General features: G+C 38.4%; 1 protein-coding gene and 1 non-coding gene across 8 annotated transcripts in view; both read left to right on the top strand.

The window, feature by feature from the left end:
• SPATS2 (spermatogenesis associated serine rich 2) overlaps positions 1–16,926 on the top strand; it is a 224,417-nt gene that overhangs the window by 161,265 nt on the left and 46,226 nt on the right. For 6 of the 7 annotated variants that reach the window (XM_071218912.1, XM_058308286.2, XM_058308288.2 and 3 more), the window contains 5 exons: positions 4,838–4,946; positions 7,014–7,063; positions 12,783–13,038; positions 13,785–13,964; positions 16,413–16,548. In XM_071218912.1, coding sequence (XP_071075013.1) covers positions 4,940–4,946; positions 7,014–7,063; positions 12,783–13,038; positions 13,785–13,964; positions 16,413–16,548 — 629 coding nt within the window. In that variant the 5' untranslated portion in view covers positions 4,838–4,939. The remainder of the gene's footprint in view (positions 1–4,837; positions 4,947–7,013; positions 7,064–12,782; positions 13,039–13,784; positions 13,965–16,412; positions 16,549–16,926) is intronic. The other variant, XM_058308287.2, reaches the window with a different exon arrangement.
• LOC111762542 (U6 spliceosomal RNA) lies at positions 3,956–4,061 on the top strand. The gene has a single exon (XR_002795644.1). It is a non-coding gene; the product is annotated as a U6 spliceosomal RNA (small nuclear RNA).

Below are 16,926 nucleotides of genomic sequence, written 5' to 3'. Positions count from 1 at the left end.
TTTCATTTTCAAGTCCACTAATTCTTTCTTCTCCCAATTCCAATCTGTTCTTAAACCCCTCTAGGGAATTTTTTAGTTCATTATTTGTCTAGTTCAGTAATTCTGTTAGGTTTCTTTTTTTAATTTTATCTTTTTATTGGAATTCTCATTTTTGTTCATGTCATTTTCCTTGTATCTTTTTTTTAAGATTTTTAAAAAATTTGTTTCTCTCCCCTTCCTCCCCCCGCCCCCCCCCCCCCAGTTGTCTGCTCTCTGTGTCCATTCACTGTGTGTTCTTCTGTGATTGTTTCTGTCCTTATCAGCTGCACTGGGTATCTGTGTTTTTTGTTGTGTCAGCTGTGTGTGCGGCGCCATTCTTGGGCAGGCTGCGCTTTCTTTCGTGCTGGGCGGCTCTCCTTGAGGGTGCACTCCTTGCGCGTGGGGCTCCCCTACGTGGGGAACACCCCTGCGTGGCACGGCACTCCTTGTGCGCATCAGCATTGTGCATGGGCCAGCTCCACACGGGTCAAGGAGGCCCGGGGTTTGAACCGCGGACCTTTCATGTGGTAGGCTGATGCCCTATCCATTGGGCCAAGTTCACTTCCCTCCTGATAACTTACAGTTCCTTGTCCGTGTTCTCCTTTAGCTCTTTGAGCATGTTTAAAACTTAAAAAAAAAAAAAAAAAGTCTGTCTCTGATATATCCAATGTGTTGTCTTCTTGGTTGATGGTTTCTGGTTTTTTTTTCTTGCTCCTTTGGGTAGGACATCGTTGCCTTTTCCTTTGTATGTCCTGTAATCTTTTCTTGACACTGAGCATTTCAGTTTTTTAATATGTTAACTCTGGAATTTAGTCCCTGAGGTGTCTATTTCTTAAGTTTGTATACAGCTAGTGATATGACATAGATTTCCTTGAATGCAAGGAATTAAAAACAACACCTTTCACCATCATTGCAGATTGCCTTTGTGTTGACTACTGCTCTCCTTCAGAACTTAGCCCTACTATCAGTGAATCTGAAGAATAACCTGAGGCAAAACTTCAGCCCCTTCCCCAGTGTTTTGTGGTCATGCATCTTGTCATGGCCATGCATTCGTGTTCATGGGTCTAATGTCCCCTCTTCTCCCTGTGAAATATTCTTTCCTTCTGGATCTGGGCACTCTATTGTATGTCTTAAAGCCAGTAATCCTGTGCTCCTGACTTCTGCAATTTGATTGTTTCCTCTACTGATTTAGCTGCCTGTAAGCTGTTTTTCTGTGTGCATGGCAAATGAGCCAGAGGTAAGGGTCCTGGTTTAAAGTTTTAGGCTGCCACCAGAAAACTTGACAGATATGCATGCATTTTATTATGTATATATGGATTAACCCTGCTCCTTTCAGACTTGGGACCAAGGATTCACACTTAGAGTACAGGTTGTCTCTATACCAAGCCTGCAAGTAGGTGGAGGAAGGCCTGACAATGGTGTTGTGAGGTTTTCTACAATCTTTACGTTGCCTTTTTCCTGATTTGTCATTTATAGTTACTGCAACTCTTTAACTGTCTTATGGCATTCTGAGGAAAATGGTTCTAAAGTTAGAGATAAGCTAGTTGTTTAAAGATTCTGGGGGGTGGGATGAAATCCTGGAGTGTATTATCCTGCCGTCTTGGCCATGTCACCTCTCCCTGACTTTTGAGTATTATGACTGTCTTTAGAGGGATATGTTTAAAGGACAAAAAAATTCCCAGTAAAGCTTAAACTTTATTCAATGCTTATATCATTTGTAGTAATTTTGTATTGTAGTGTTGTTAGTCATACTATTTTATGAATATTTTAGTGTATAGCAAACAGTAAATAATTTTTTGATTTTATGAAGTAGCACTTTTGATTAAGGGAAAACATGTATTTAAAATCAAATAGGAAGCAGACTTGGCCCAGTGGATAGGGCGTCCGTCTACCACATGGGAGGTCCGCAGTTCAAATCCCGGGCCTCCTTGACCCATGTGGAGCTGGCCCACGTGCAGTGCTGATGCACACAAGGAGTGCCATGCCATGCAGGGGTGTCCCCCGCGTAGGGGAGCCCCACACACACGAGGAATGCGCCCTGTAAGGAGAGCCGTACAACGCGACAAAAAGTGCAGCCTGCCCAAGAATGGCACCGCACACATGGAGAACTGACACAGCAGATGAAGCAACAAAAAGAAACACAGATTCCCATGCCGCTGACAACAACAGAAGTGGACAAAGAAGAACATGCAGCAAATGGACACAGAGAGCAGACAACGGGGGGGGAGGGTGAGAGAAATTAATTTAAAAAATAAATAAATAACCAAAACTCTTTAAAAAATAAAATAAAATAAGGAAAAACCTTTAAATGTTACATTTGAATTGGAAATCTCAATGTGAACTCATGATTAAAAAAAAAATAACTCCAGCTCTATCCTTCAAACAATGACTCTACAGTAACAGTGAATATACCTAACTCCTAGAACCTTGTTCTAACTACTGTTCTCCTTAAAAAAAAATACCAAGGATTCTTGGAAAAATAGCCAATTTCACATTGCATGGTAAGGTAAGAAATAAAAATTAGAAGGATTACAAAGAAATTGTAAAATCTGCCATTATTTATAGTTAATACAGTTATCTACATAGAAAATCTAAGAGAGCTGTAAGTTATTAGGGTTAATAAGAATTTATCTGGGAAGCGAATGTGACTCAAGCAATTGGGCTCCTGACTACCATATAGTAAGTCCAGGATTCGATCCTCAGGGCCTACTGGTGAAGGCAAGCTAACCTGTGTGGCGAGCTGGCCCACCCAGAGTGCTGCCTCATGCAGGTGTGCTGGCCCATATAGAGACCTGATGCAACAAGATGGTGGAACAAAAAGAGACACAGAGGAGAGACAATCAGAGATGCAGCCAGGGAGCTGAGGTGGCACAAGAAAATGATCACCTCTCTCCCGCTTCGGAAGGTCCCAGAATCAGTTCCCAGAGCCACCTAATGAGAATACAAGCAGACACAGAAGAACACACAGCAAATGGACACAGAGAGCAGACAATGGAGGGAGGGGGGAGAAATAAATAAATTTTTTAAAAAAATGTAACAAGGTTGCTGGATATAACATTGATATTCAAAATGGAAGCAAAATATGTAATTATTATTATATTTTTTAATCAAAAAATATAAAATACCTTATGGATGTACTTAAAAAATTGGCCTGTCTTCTTTTTTTTTAATGCTGTTTTTTTTTCTCTCCCCCTCCCCACTTCTCCCCAGTTGTCTGCTCTCTGTGTCCATTCACTGTGTGTTCTTCTGTGTCCGCTTCTATTCTTGTCAGCAGTACCCGGAATCTGTGTCTCTTTTTTGTTGCATCATCTTGCTGTGTCAGCTCTCCATGTGTCCAGCACCATTCCTGGGCAGGCTGCACTTTTTTCACGCTGGGTGGCTCTCCTTACTGGGCACACTCCTTGCACATGGGACTCCCTTACATGGGGGACACCCCTGCGTGGCACAGCACTCCTTGCGTTCATCAGTGCTGTGCGTGGGCCAGCTCATCAATGGGTCAGGAGGCCCTGGATTTGAACCTTGGACCTCCCATGTGGTAGGCAGATGCCATATCCGTTGGGCCAAATCTGCTTCCCTGGCCTGTCTACTTTGAAGAGCAATGTTGGTCTTATCTTCTGAAAGTGTAGATGTTCTGTTGTTCAGGAATTCTAGTGGATATATACAATAGAGGCATTCACTGTTCTAAAAACATCTATTTTCTAGATTTTTTATTATAGCTTGTTTACTAAGCGTTGTTTTAGGCACTGGAGATTCCAAGCAAATAAGCATAAGAATGTTCATTACTGCATTGTTCAAAATAGCCCCAAATTGGAAACAATTTAGATATCCGTCAACAGGAAAAGTAATGATTTGGGTATATTCATACAATGGAAATACTATGTAGCAGTTAAAATAAACAATAAGCGAGCCATCTATGAGCATAAAAAACTTAAAAACAGTGTTACCAGCAGTGCATATACTAAAATTGGAATCTCTAAAATTAGAGATAAGCATGGCCCCTCCACAAGGATGACATGCAAATTCGTGAAGCTTTCCTTAATAAAAAAAACAACAGTTACGTAAAAAAGCAAATTGTTCATAGACATATTTGGTATAATATTATGTAATGTAAAACAATACTATGTATTTCTTATGGTTACATACATACATCCTAAAAGTACAAAAACAGGTATGGAAATGATAATACCAGTTTAGGCTAGAAGTCTCTGGAGAGAAGAAGGGAAATGGGATATATGAGAGGTTCCTTGGAACTTCACTTGCATCTCTTCTGTTTTATTTTATAAACTGGGTATCACATAGTAGGTTGTTCATCATACTATTTTCTCAGTGTTTCATATGCCTGAAATAACTTAGGCTAATTAAACTTACCTCTAGAAATATTTTTTATGTGTTTATTGTACAATTAAATGATAGGAAGCATAGACGTTTTCAAAGTTCTTTACAAAAATCTAAGTTGTTATTGTTCACTAAACTTTATACCGTCTTTCTTAGAGGGTGCTAAAAATGAGGAAACAAAAATGCTTAAATTAATATCTAACACCTAAATTGAACAAACCACCTACTCTTGAAATAAAATCTAGTACATATCTTCTATTTGTAAAAATGTTCTGCTTTTGTAAGTATTCAGATTTTTCATTTGCTATAATCATGCATTTTCTTAATCTTTCCCAGTGAGATGGGTTGTATATACTCCTACTGGCACTGTGGGATAAATACTGTTAAGAATGAAATGCCACTGTATTTGTTATTCTTGGTAATAGGCCACAATTGTCAAATGACCTACTGATGCTAGAGTTAAATCACCGATCATCTTTTCCAGATAAATGCAGTGCGTGCAATAGTTCCCAATAAGAGCAACAATGAAATTATCCTGGTCTTGCAGCACTTTGATAATTGTGTGGACAAAACAGTACAAGCATTCATGGAAGGTAATCCTAGTTCAATGTTTTTATAAGTTTGTATTTGTTCAAATAGAATTTGCTTCAGACTTCTATAATATTCATTCAGCCAGCCAATGTTTTATATGACACATAGGAAACTCTGTGATAATATATCATGACATTTTTCCTGTGTAAAATATCTTTCGGCTCCAAAAGCAATTCATGCATGCAGTATATCTCTGAAATAAGAGACAAGCCAAAAGAACTCCATCATTTCACTAAAATTTTTCCCTAACAATATTTAAGAGGAAATCACATGGCCAGTAGTAGGTAGAAAGAACTTGATTAAAATTGGACTGGATAAGAATTTAAGAGACTCTTAATGACAAAGTAATGATACGGTGGCTTAGCAACAAATGGCAAATGCAAGGATTGAATATTCTTTTCCAGGCTGTAATACCATTTGGTTTGACTCTGCCAAGTGATTCAAATGTGCAGGTTTGAGTTTCCTTATCCTTACATACAGGGGAATGGCAGACTTGGTGAAGTCTTCAGGTTTATAGGTTGTAGAGGAGTGTTTTACGAACTTCTTTCCATATATCTTAAGAAATAATTGCATCATGACATAAGATTAGGACTCCCTGTTTCTATTTTCCAGAATTTGCTAATATAGGATTGCAGAGTTGAGTTTGAATAAGAACAGTCCTTAAAGGACTACCCTCACTTCCGACACCAGTTAAAGTTTAGGGATTCTCACGACCACCCTCAGGTTTAATAATTTGCTAGAAGGTCTCACAGAACTCACTGAAAGCCATTATACTTGTAGTTACGTTTTATTACAGTGAAAGGATACAGGTTAAAATCAGCTAAGGGAAGAAGCACACAAGATACAGTCTAGGAGAGTACTAATGGGGCTTCAGTTTTCCTTTCTCAGTGGAGTCATGGATAGGGTTACTTTTCCAGCATCAATGTGTGACAGTATGCTTGGAGTACTGCCAGCAGGGAAGCTCACCTGAGCCTTGGCATTTAGAGTTTTTATTGGGGCTCCATGGTTGACTGCCCATGTGGCTGACCTTTAGTCTCTGGGCCCTCTGGAGGTAGAGAAAATACTACGTGTCCCAAAACTTTCATCATAAATCAGTTTTAGACTGTCTAGTTGTCAAGACCCTGAGGTAAATAAAGATAATCTTCCTAGAGATCACCTCTAAGGATATGAGGGCAAACCAGACCTCTCTTTAGGTAAGGGTAATTCTTTACTTTATAAGGGTAAACAGGTCTTATTAGGTTTTTCTTCATCTGCTTTCTTTATAATACTATATTTGACTCTAAAGATATACAGCTGTCTCCAAAATAACATAGCCGTTTGGAGGAGTGAATATGGCACACTTAGACTGAAACTAGACATTTTGTATTCAGTCTAAGATGTACAAATAAAAGAATCTTCAAATGGCCAGGCTACATTGCCCCAGTCTTGGAAGAATTTGCTGAAGAAATTGTATGGAGAAGGGTATCTAAATAGGCAGGTAGATAGAGCAGAAGTGCCTTCTCTTCCGGCCTCTTTGGTCTCAGCCACAGAAACGAGATGAGTAAGGGAATGTCATTGTTTGGAAAGTGTCTCAATAAGACACACCTTGTGCCGCTGCTGTGGCTCTAAGACCTACCACCTTCAGAAGTCGACTTGTGGCTTATGTGGTTACCCTGCCAAGCGCAAGAGAAAGTATAACTGGAGTGCCAAGGCTAAAAGACGAAACACCACCGGTACAGGTCGAATGAGGCACCTAAAAATTGTATACTGCAGATTCAGGCATGGATTCCATGAAGGAACTACACCTAAACCCAAGAGGGCAGCTGTTACAGCATCCAGTTCATCTTAAGGATTTCACTGATTAGTTGTGCAGTTAAATGTTCTGATTTTAAAAATATATTAAAAAAAAAAAATAGGCAGGTATTCCAGAAGGTAAGTATGATGTAATTATCAGAGACTTGACCCTGACTTTTCCTATTAAGAGCTTTGGAAACTCTCCAGCAATTACAAAATGCAGAGACACTATAATTCCTGCTTTACTATGTGTGTTGTAGGAGAGAGAGAAAATCTATAATTGATTTTTCTTACAGGTAGTGCCAGTGAAGTACTCAAAGAATGGACCGTAACAGGCAAGAAAAAGGTAAAAATGATTTAAATTTAAAAACACAATGTATATATTTTGAATTATAAAAAAATTGAGGCTCTGCCAAAATAATTGAAACATTCACATCTTCAGTTTACCTGGTTAAAAATGTCTTTTTCTATGACATTGAAACACAACTGTTTAACAGAGTGCCTCACCTTCTATTTGTGATTTAAGGCAGGAAACAGAATGACTTCGCTATGTTCTAGTTGCTGAAGAGATAGTAATATTAGATGGAATGAAATAAGAAAGCATGTTAAGGGAAGCAAAGATACTTTGCTGATTTTCAACATTATTCATATCGTAAATGAGTTAAAACAGTTAAGATTTTTAGGCCTGACAACGGTTTTTGACTCTTCATTCACCATGTTGTAGCCCTAATGTTAATGAGCCTAACCTGGGGCTTTGCTACTATAGCTATTAGGTGCCTTGCAAAGGGGTTGAATATTTCAGTTTAGGAAGGCAGAAGGCACTTGCCCTGTGGAGTGAATCAGAACTGGATTTATATCCTGTTCTATTGCTTACTAGTTTTGTGACCTGTTTTTAAGCCTTTCTGTGATTTAGTTTGCTCATCTCCAAAATAAGAAAATAATCCCAACAAACACAAGTACCTAACACAATGCCTAACATATTAGGTCTCATTACCTTCACCTTATCTACTTGAAACCAAAATGCTTTCCCTAACGTATACTAGCTAGGCTCAGAAGGTGTCCTGTAGCTCTGTTCCCTAAATATAGCTCCTTTAGGAAATGCTTGAAGTATGGATTTTGATTATCTCTTTGAAGCATAATTTTGGGTTTCCTTTTGAAGCAATTCTAAAGTTTGGGGTGCTTTTTTAAAAATTTTAAGAAGAATTTTTATTGTACTAACATATACCACAAAATATTCCATTTTAACCATTTTTAAGTGTATAATACTGTGGCATTAATTATATTCACTGTGTTGTGCTCCATCACCACCATCCATTACCAAAACTTTTTGTCACCCCAAACAGAAGCTCAGTATCCATTAAGCACTAACTCCCCATCCCCCTCCCCTCAAGCCCTGGTAATCTCTAACCTATGTTCAGTTTCTATGAATTTGCCTATTCTAGATATTTCATATAAGTAAGATCATACATTATTTTTCTTTTTGTGTCTGGCTTCTTTCACCTAGTACAATGTCTTCAAGGTTCCATTTGTTTAATGCATGAGAACTTTTTTCCTCTTTATGTCTGAATAATATTCCATTGTATGTATATACCACATTCTGTTTTTCCACTCATCTGTTGATGGGACCTTGGGCTGTTTTCACCTTTTGGCTGTTGTGAGTAATGCTGGTTATTTGTAGAGTAACCTAGAAGTAGAATTGTCAGGTTATATGGTAATTCTATGTTTAACTTTTTGAGGAATCACCAAACTGTTTCCCACAGTGATTCACCATTTTACATTCCCACCAACAATTTACAAGGGTTCTAGTTTTTCTACATCCTAGCCAACACTTGTTATTTTCCTTTATATAAATAATAGTTATTCTAGTGGGTGTGAAATGGTAGGTTATTGTGGTTTTGATTTGCATTTCCCTAATGACTAATGATGTTGAGGATTTGATCATTGCTTATTGTCCGTTTGTGTATCTTCTTTGAAGAAATGTCTAAGTCCTTTGCCCATTTTTTAAAAAATTTTGGTAACATATATACAAGATCAAATTTCTCATTTCAACCACTTTCAAGTATACAATTCACTAGTGTTAATTACATTCACAATTATACACTACCGTGGCCTCCTTTGTGCATTTTTTAATTGGGTTTGTCTTTTTGTTGTTGAGTAGTAGGAGTACTTTTTACTTTTTTTATTTTTTAAAGGATACTTCAGTTACATAAAAGGAATTCTTTATATATTCTGGCTATTAAACCCTTTTCAGATATATGATTTGCAACTATTTTCCATTCTGTAAGTTGTCTTTCACTTTATTGATGATGTTCTTTGATATACAAAAGTTTTTAATTTTGATCAAGTCAAATTTATCTGTTTTTCTTTTTGTTGCTCATGTAAAATTTAAGAATCCATTGCCAAATCCATTATCATAAAGATTTCCCCCTGTTTTCTTCTAAGAGCTTTATGGTTTTAGCACTTGTATTTAGGGCACTCATTTTTTTTTTTTTTTTTTTTTTTTTTGAGATACCAGGGCCTGGGAATTGAACCTGGGACCTTATTTGTGGGAAGCAGGCGTTCAACCATGAGCTACATCTGCTCCCTGCACTGATCCATTTTGAGTTGATTTTTGTATAAGGTGTGAGGTAGGGATCCATCTTCTTTTTTTTTTTTTTTTTTGGCATGTGTACATACATGTAAGCAAGTGCTATCATTTGTCGAAGAGAGTATTCTCTCCCCCATTGAATGTATTTGGCACACATGTCAAAAATCAGGTGGCTATAGTGGAATGCTTTCTTGAGACTCTAAACCATTTCATTATGATTTCTGTCAGATATTATTGCCCAAACCAGGCTTGGTCTCATTGACCCTTGAAATGTTTTTCTAAAAAAGGCATAATACTTCTTCAGATTTCCCTGAAGCTCTCCATACCCATATTTGAATATTTGCTTAACTTCTTCCCTCTGCTTTTACCCTATCAAAGATAATTGTGTGAGCCCTCAAGAATACCCATTTTGTAATTTATTAGCCCAGTTTTATCAGTTATTAGTGATGTAAGATATGTATTTAACTGGAAAAGTACATGTACCTGAGATACAAATTAACATTTAGAGGGAAGCCGACTTGGCACAATGGATAGGGCGTCCGCCAACCACATGGGAGGTCCGCAGTTCAAACCCCAGGCCTCCTTGACCCTTGTGGAGCTGGCCCATGTGCAGTGCTTATGTGCATAAGAAGTGCCTACCACACAGAAGTGTACCCCGTGTAGGGGAGCCCCACGCACAAGGAGTGCGCCCCGTAAGGAGAGCTGCCCAGCGTGAAAGAAAGTGCAGCCTGCCCAAGAATGGCACCGCACACTCAGAGAGCTGACACAACAAGATGACGCAACAAAAAGAAACACAGATTCTTGGTGCCGCTGATGAGGATAATAGTGGTCACAGAAGAACACACAGTGAATGGACACAGAGAGCAGACCCCTGGGGGGGAGGGGAGGAAGGGGGGGAAATAAATAAATAAATAAATAAATAAATAAATAAATAAATAAATAAATAATGATGTGAAGCAATGAATGCAAGACTATGTGATTATTCCTAATACCACTGATTGTACACTTTGGATGAATTGTATGCTTTATTAATATGTAGCGGCAATAAAACTGATTTGTATAAAAAAAAATTTTTTTAATTAACATTTCAAGAAAGAAAATTTCTTCAATTTGGCAGTCCCAGATTCCCAAATCCACTCAACTATTGGAATTAGTCCAATAAGATGTGACTATGTGCAATTACTGGGATAATTATATGTGAGCTAGTGATGTGGAAATATATCCATTTAACACCAGAGAAAGCATTTAAGATGCTTTTTTAAGGAAGATGACAGTGGCAATGAAGAGACAGTTATTTTCAGTTTCAGGAGAGTAATAGTGTTCCTGCTAGAGCAGGCCATGGAAAGCCTATAACCAGTATAGGCGTAAGGATAGAGTTAAGTTATTATGAGTAGAGCTGTCAGATGGGATGAAAAAATAAAAGATTAAGGACTATTTTGTTTGTTTTTAATTTTTTTATTTGATTAGGTAAAACATTCATGTGGCTCAAAATTCGAAAGGTACAAAATTTAGTGTATTAATATAGTATAACATCTTTGTCCCACCCCTATTCCCCAGCCATTTGTTCCCTACCCCAGAGGCAAACAATATTATCAATTTCTTATGTATCTTCTAAGATATTTTATGCATATACAAACAAATACAAACATATAAGCTTTTCCTTTTATCATGTAATGTGTTTTTTTAAAATAGGGTTGCTCACAAAACCCCAATTACCCTTTTTTTAGAAAAAGATTTATTTTTTATTTATTTCTCTCCCCTTCCCTCCCCACCAGTTGTTTGCTCTCTCTGTTCATTTACTGTGTGTTCTTTTTTTTTTTTTAAAGATTTATTTATTTAATTCCCCCCCCCCCCCCCCATTGTCTGTTCTCTGTGTCTATTTGCTGTGTCTTGTTTCTTTGTCCGCTTCTGTTGTCGTCAGCGGCACGGGAAGTGTGGGCGGCGCCATTCCTGGGCAGGCTGCACTCTCCTTCGCGCTGGACAGCCCTCCTCATGGGTGCACTCCTTGCGCGTGGGGCTCCCCTACGCGGGGGACACCCCTGCGTGGCGCGGCACTCCTTGCGCGCATCAGCACTGCGCGTGGGCCAGCTCCACACGGGTCAAGGAGGCCCAGGGTTTGCACCGTAGACCTCCCATGTGGTAGACGGACGCCCTAACCACTGGGCCAAGTCCGTTTCCCTCACTGTGTGTTCTTCTGTGTTCACTTGTATTCTTGTCAGCAACACCGGGAATCTGTTCTCTCTTTGTTGTATCATCTTGCTGTGTCAGCTATTGTATGCAGCACCATTCCTGGGCAGGCTGCACTATTTTCACATGGCTCTCCTTGTGGGGCGCACTCCTTGCGCGTGGGGCTCCCCTACACAGGGGACACCCCTGCGTGGCACAGCACTCCTTGCACACATCAGTACTGCATGTGGGCCAGCTCACCACATGGATCAGGAGGCCCTGGGGATCAAACCCTGGACCTCCTATGTGGTAGGCGGATGCTCTATCAGTTGAGCCAAATCTGCTTCCCGTTGAAGCTTGTTTCATGAGCGTATAAAGAGCTTACTTGTTTTATATGGATGCATAATAGTCATCCTACCCTTTGGATATACCGTAACTTATTTAGCATACTTCCTTTTTTTTTTTAACCATTTATGGAATATTATTACTGTATTAATATACACTACTGTCCATAGTTTGTGTTGGTTGTATTTTTGCCTAAATATCATCATGTGTACCATAACTTACTTAACCAGTTCCCTGTTGATCAACATTTGAATTGTTTCCAATCCTTTACTCTTATTAACAATGCTGTAGCAAATAATCTTGTATGTTTATCATTTTGCACATGTGTTAGTATCTGTTAGTATCTGTTGCTATTGGTATTGGATAAATTCCTAGAAGTGGAGTTGCTGGTCAAAGAGTATGAGCATTTGTAATTTTGATAAGTATTACTAGATTGTCAGAGAGTACCAATTTGTACTTCTACCAGCAATATGTGAGAATGCCAGTTTCCCCACACCCTCAACCCTTGAATGTTATCAAACTTTGTGATCTTTGCTAATCTAATAGATGAAAAATGATTTTATAATAGTTTTATTTTATATTTATTAGACTGAGGTTGTACTTCATTCCATATATTTATATCCTATACTATTTCTTCATTGGGTTATTGTTTTGTTTCATTTGATTTGTTACGCTCTATATATTTAGTTCTTTGTTTGAATATAAGTAACATAGTTTTCATATTTTATCACTTATCTTTTGATTTTGCTTATGACAGTTTTTGCCATGCAGACATTATTGATATTTATGTGTTTGGATTTATAGGATTTTACACATAGCTATTTCAGGGTAGTACTGTGTTTACAAAAATGTGTTAAAATTACATACAAGAAATTGGTAACATTAGTTGCCATTGAGTGGCTAGAGTTTACCTCTCTGGGTTGTGGGGTGTTGTTTTTCTTATTTTAACATCTTTAATAATCCTTAGAACAAAAAGAAGAAAAGCAAACCAAAACCTACCACAGAAGCAAGTGTCCCAGATTCCAGTAAATCAGTTTCCATTCAAGTGGAGCATTCTGTGCCTTCCTCAGAGAAAGGTGATATTAATGGTTACCATGTGAACGGTGCCATCAATGACACTGAATCTGTGGACTCACTCAGTGAAGGTTTGGAGACCCTTTCAATAGATGCCAGAGAATTGGAGGATCCTGAGTCTGCAACACCAGATTTGCTGAATAGAACAGGTAAGTTTATTAACAGGTTTTTTAACTTTGAAAAATTGCAGTCAATTGAAAAATTCATTTCATTGAGGGCTAGGAAGATACTGAATATCCCTCTTTTGAAATTGTTTTGTTTTGTTTTGTTTTTAATTACTACTTGTTAATCCAGTTTCCCCTGCCCTTTTGCTGCTGGCTTTATAAATGTAATGCCAATTTAATAATGATGCTATCATTTTTAGAGATCCTTGTATTGATTCATTCATTTTAAAAAAAGCCTTAGGAAAAAAAATTGCACCTACATTGATCTCATACCAGTGATAGCCAGTGGCTTTTTTTTTTTTTCCCCTACCCTGAGCTAACTCTTTACCCTTTCCACTTCCTAAAACTTTTTAAAACTCTTCTTTTCCTGGGCCAGTGTAAAATACTCTTTTCTTGAATGTAACTCATGGAAGGTAGCAGAAATTGGTGAGGTTGACTCTCGTCACTTCCTTATACCAGTGCCAGAGGGGAATGAGGTGGCCTAGAGAAGGGTTAACACAGACTCCTTCCTTTCTTCCTTCAGGGTTCCTTAGGACCACCTAAGCCAGAAGCTACTGAGAGCCACATCCAATTGATTCTGATCTTTATTCTGTCAGATAACTTTGTTCACAACTGTTTGAGACAGGTTTTGCCTAAAACATTTTTACCTGTTTTCTTTGTGAATACTTAAAACTCCTTAACTGACTTAACCCTAAATTGTGCTCTAAAATTCGTTCGCCTTTATTTGACAGGATCCATGCCTGAGAACAGTGTCTCTGATTTTGAGCCCAAGTCTCTGACTATGAACTCTTCTCAGAATTCTCAACAATCCAGGAATGCTGCCAAATCTCTCTCAAGACCGACCACAGGACTTCAGTGTTCAAATCTGGGAATGGACGATGTTCCACTGTCCTCTACTAACAAAAAGCTAGGTAAATCAGAGTTACCCACCCTTGAGAGTAAACTGAAAATCTGTTTTTTAGCCAAAGAAGGCAAATTACTTTGTTCCCATGGGTAAGGTTTCAAAAGGGCAGTCGGTAATACGTTTTCTGTTTTCCATTCAGTGTCTACCAGCCCTTCCCCACCTCTGTGTACACTATTGGCATCTGACGCAATTTAGATACCGTACAGTCTTGTTACAGTGACAAGGATCCTTTTTGTGAATTAAAGTCAGACTCTACTGCCAGGATGACTTATCTGCTAACATTAACCTGTTTCCTTTATTTGCTTTACTGCAGTGCTTTTATGCTGTTTCCTTCATTTTTATCTCCTGGTTGACTCAATAGTAAAAAGCCCTACCATCTCTGACACGACATTGTAAAGAAATATTTTCACTCCTCTTCACAATTTCATGCTCTTATTGACACCTGACAGACTCTAGCTTTAAACAAGATCATTTTCTCTGAAGTAAGTACTTAGCATTGACTGGTGGTAGCTTTTTTTTTTTTGGTTAATTATAATAGTCACTTAAATAAACAGCCAATAATTAAACAAATAGAGGCAACAGCCCCTCTGAATATCATGCATATCTAAGCATAGTGGTCCACTCCACTGAATGAATGGAATATAAAAATGTAAAGGATACTTGTAATCTATAGCTCTTTATTGAATCATTTGTTCCCATCTGAGTTAAACTGTTCTTTAGTTAGCAAAGCCCTACTTTTTCATCTTTCTACCATAAGCCTCAGCTTCCTCCAGAGCAGCAAGCCTAGGTTGCTTAATTGCTGTTTTTAATTCATTTATTTATTTCTGTCCCCTTCCCCTACCCCTGCCATTGCCTGCTCTCTCTCTTCATTCGTTGTGTGTTCTTTCTGTGTCCGCTTGCATTCTTGTCAGTAGTACTGGAAATCTGTGTCTCTTTTTGTTGTGTCATCTTGTTGTGTCAGCTCTCCATGTGTGCAACACCATTCCTGGGCAGGCTGCGCTTTCTTTCGTGCTGGGTGGCTCTCCCTACAGGGCGCACTGCTTGCGCATGGGGCTCCCCTACGCGGAGGACACCCCTGCATTGGCACGGCACTCCTTGTGCGCATCAGCACTGTGTGTCGGCCAGCTCACCACACAGGTCAGGAGGCCCTACGTTTGAACCCTGGACCTCCCATATGGTAGGTGGACGCTCTTATCAGTTGAGCCAAATCCACTTCCCTTAATTGCTTATTTTAATGAGCTTTCTTACATTGGGAAAGACTATGATAAATGGGAAACCTTTGTTTCTTATCTGAGAATATTCAGACAAAGAAAAATAAAGGAGGGTATATAGAAACAAGGCATTATCTTCCATGTCTCTTGACATGCTCATGCTTTCCTCTCCCTTTTTGAACATATGGTGTTTGGATATAATTTTTTTATTTCCTAATTTATTTTATCATGATGTCATTTCTGGGTCTATTTCCGCGGATTGATTTTTTTCTTCATTATGGGTCATATTTTTTTGCTTCTTTTATACCTGGTAATTTTTTGTTAGATACCAGTTATATAAATTTTGCTTTGTTTGATTGCTACATTTTTGTACTTTGTTAGATGTTCTTGTACTTTGTTTTGGGACTCAGTGAAGTTACTGGGAAACAGTTTGAGGCATGCATTTTAATATTTTTTAGGTTGAACTAGAGAAACCTGTAGTCGAGCTAATCTTGCATCAGTACTAAAGCAGTACCCTTCTCAGTACTCTACCTGATGCCCCATGTATTACAATGTTTTTCTACTCTGACTGATGTGAATATAAACTATTCCAGGCTTCAGTGGCCTCTGGGTATTGTTCTACCTGTACCTTTCTAGCCATTCTTTTTCCTGTCTCGGGTAGTTTCCTCACATATGTGCACTGATCAATACTCAGAATCTTCTGTAGGTCTCTGGAGTATACTGATTTGTGCAGCTCTCCCATTTTGTGTAGTTCTCTTTTCTCCAGTACTTTGCCTGGAGAATTCTAGCCACCTTGGCCTCCCTTAATTCTCAATTCTTGGAGATCACCAGGCTCAGTTTAGGATTCCTCTTCCCTGCATTGTAGTTTGACAATTTTAGGCCTTACTTCATTTATTTCCTTTTCCTCTGAGAAAAATACTGCCTATTGTCCATTATCTGAAAACTATTGTGATCATAGGTATTTATATTTATATATATATATGTTTGTGTGTGTGTTTATTTCCTAGTTGTTTAAAGCAGGGTGATAAATCTAGTTCCTGTTACTCCATCTTGGCCAGGATACGTTTTAAAAAACATGTCTATGAAAACATCAGGTTTCTCCCTTGGTGGTAGTGGTGGAGTGGCCAGTTAGGAAATATTCTTAGTCCATATGAGACTTGTTACTTTATATGCTTAGCTTTTCAGCTCTGACTTTCAAGTTACTTATGCTCCATTTTTTCTATTAATGTTTGTTTATTTCTAAGGTTCCAATATTGAAAAATCTGTTAAAGACCTCCAGCGCTGCACAGTGTCTCTTGCACGATATCGAGTTGTAGTTAAAGAAGAGATGGATACCTCCATTAAGAAAATGAAACAAGCTTTTGCTGAACTTCAGAGCTGGTAAGTTAGGTTGCATTTGCTATCAATAGCACAAAAGTTATTTATAAAGATGGTCAGGCATTCAACAAATTCTTTCATTCTCATCTCCTAACTACTGTGCATAATGAGGAGAGATGTAAAATCCTATGGTATATTTAGCTTTCTGTTTTGCTCAACTTCTTTTGGTCACAATGTGGGAATCAATGGTATAGAGAGCTCAAAATGCTCTAGAAATGGGCCTGAGATTAGTATTGTTTGGAAAAAGTACAAATACTTAAAGAGAGGATCGTGTACCCTTATATTAGGGTCTGCCTTTTAAACCAGGAGCCTCTAACAATGACATATTTTTGAACAAGATTATAAAGTAGAAAAGATCCGTCTTTGCTTTCCTACCTCCTT

The sequence above is a fragment of the Dasypus novemcinctus genome, chromosome 12, assembly GCF_030445035.2.
Source record: "Dasypus novemcinctus isolate mDasNov1 chromosome 12, mDasNov1.1.hap2, whole genome shotgun sequence".
Lineage (NCBI taxonomy): Eukaryota > Metazoa > Chordata > Mammalia > Cingulata > Dasypodidae > Dasypus > Dasypus novemcinctus.
Note: the sequence above shows the minus strand (reverse complement) of the source record. Positions and strands in the feature narration are given on the sequence as shown.